This window comes from Jaculus jaculus, chromosome 17 (genome assembly GCF_020740685.1).
Source record: "Jaculus jaculus isolate mJacJac1 chromosome 17, mJacJac1.mat.Y.cur, whole genome shotgun sequence".
Taxonomy (NCBI): domain Eukaryota; kingdom Metazoa; phylum Chordata; class Mammalia; order Rodentia; family Dipodidae; genus Jaculus; species Jaculus jaculus.
This window is the reverse complement of record NC_059118.1, coordinates 19,988,266-19,989,555: the sequence shown is the minus strand read 5'-3', so window position 1 is coordinate 19,989,555 and position 1,290 is coordinate 19,988,266. Positions and strand designations below refer to the sequence as shown.

Sequence of the window (1,290 nt, the reverse complement as noted above, 5' to 3'; positions counted from 1 at the left end):
TTAAAGCTGTGTGACTGTCCACTGCCACCAGGAGATGATGGAAATATAATGGCAAGCGCAGAAGCGAATAGGACTTAAGATGCTCATTGGGCCTGAGAAATCAACTGAAGGCAAATGAAAAACAAAACAAGACAACAAAACTGTGGGCCCCGAGAATGACGGATAGGAGTCAGTAAGGAAAGAGGCTAGCCAGTCCAGAGAGGAGGAGGAGAGGCGCGGTTAAACCGGAGACTGGACCTGATGAGGCCGAGGGGCTGTGCAGTGGGCGGAGTCCAATGATGGGGGGTGACTAACAATTGAGGGTGGGGCGAAAGGCCAGGGTGACCTGAGCGGTAGACGAGTGGACTCTGAAAAAGACCAAGGCCACACACACACACACTATGAGTATAGTCCTTCTAGGGGGGACCTGCCCGGCGGATAATGAACTGTGTGTAAAGGTGAGTGTTGGGGGAGGTAGAAATAGATGAATGGAGCCTAGAAAAACAAGGGGGCGGGGGCAGCGGGCCAGGTGCCCTTGCTTCCCAAGTACCAGAGGTGGGCATAGACATGGCCCAGTGCCCCCACCGAGCATCTCCACACTCTTCCTTCCCATCAGTTAGAGAAGACAGCTACAAAGATTCAGTCATGGTGGCGTGGCAACATGGTGCGCCGGACGCTACTGCACGCAACGCTCAGGGCCTTGGTCATCCAGTGCTGGTGGCGGTCGCTGCAGGCCAAGATGTTGGAGCAAAGACGGTGCCTGGCACTAAGACTCTACACCCACCAGGAATGGGCGGTGGTGAAGGTGCAGGCGCACGTCCGCATGTGGCAAGCCCGCAGACGCTTCCTGGAGACGCGCCAGGCGGCCCGCGTTATCCAGACGCACTGGCGCTGGCACACCAGCCAGACCCGGGGCCTCATCTGGGGCCGCTATGAGGTCGGGGCCAGCCGGCTGGCACTGGACATTGAAATCCTCATGGACTAGGGCGCCGCTGGCAGAGCCAACGAGACTGGATCTCCCTCCCAATTAAAGACACTTACTGACCGTAGCTTTGCCTGTGGAGATTAGACTGATGGAGAGGACTCGACCCCTAACCTCCCTGCCTTTTTTTTTTTCCTACTTTTTAAATTTATATTTTTAAAAATTTATTTAAGAGAGAGAGAGAGGAAAACACAGAGAGAGGGAAGAATGGGTGCACCAGGACCTCTAGCCACTGCAAACAAGCTCCAGACGCATGCGTCACCTTGTGCAACTGACTTGGGGACTAGGGAATTGAACCTGGGTTCTTAGGTTTCACAGGCAAGAGCTTT

At 54.7% G+C, this 1,290-nt stretch overlaps 1 protein-coding gene across 1 annotated transcript; it reads left to right on the top strand.

Annotated features, from left to right (window-relative positions):
* Nucleotides 1-410: 410 nt before the first annotated feature.
* Iqcf6 (IQ motif containing F6) lies at nt 411-964 on the top strand. The gene is made up of 2 exons (XM_012950095.2): nt 411-437; nt 596-964. Exon 2 carries the CDS (start codon nt 641-643, stop codon nt 962-964), a length of 324 nt encoding a protein of 107 aa, XP_012805549.2. The 5' UTR covers nt 411-437; nt 596-640.
* Nucleotides 965-1,290: the final 326 nt, after the last annotated feature.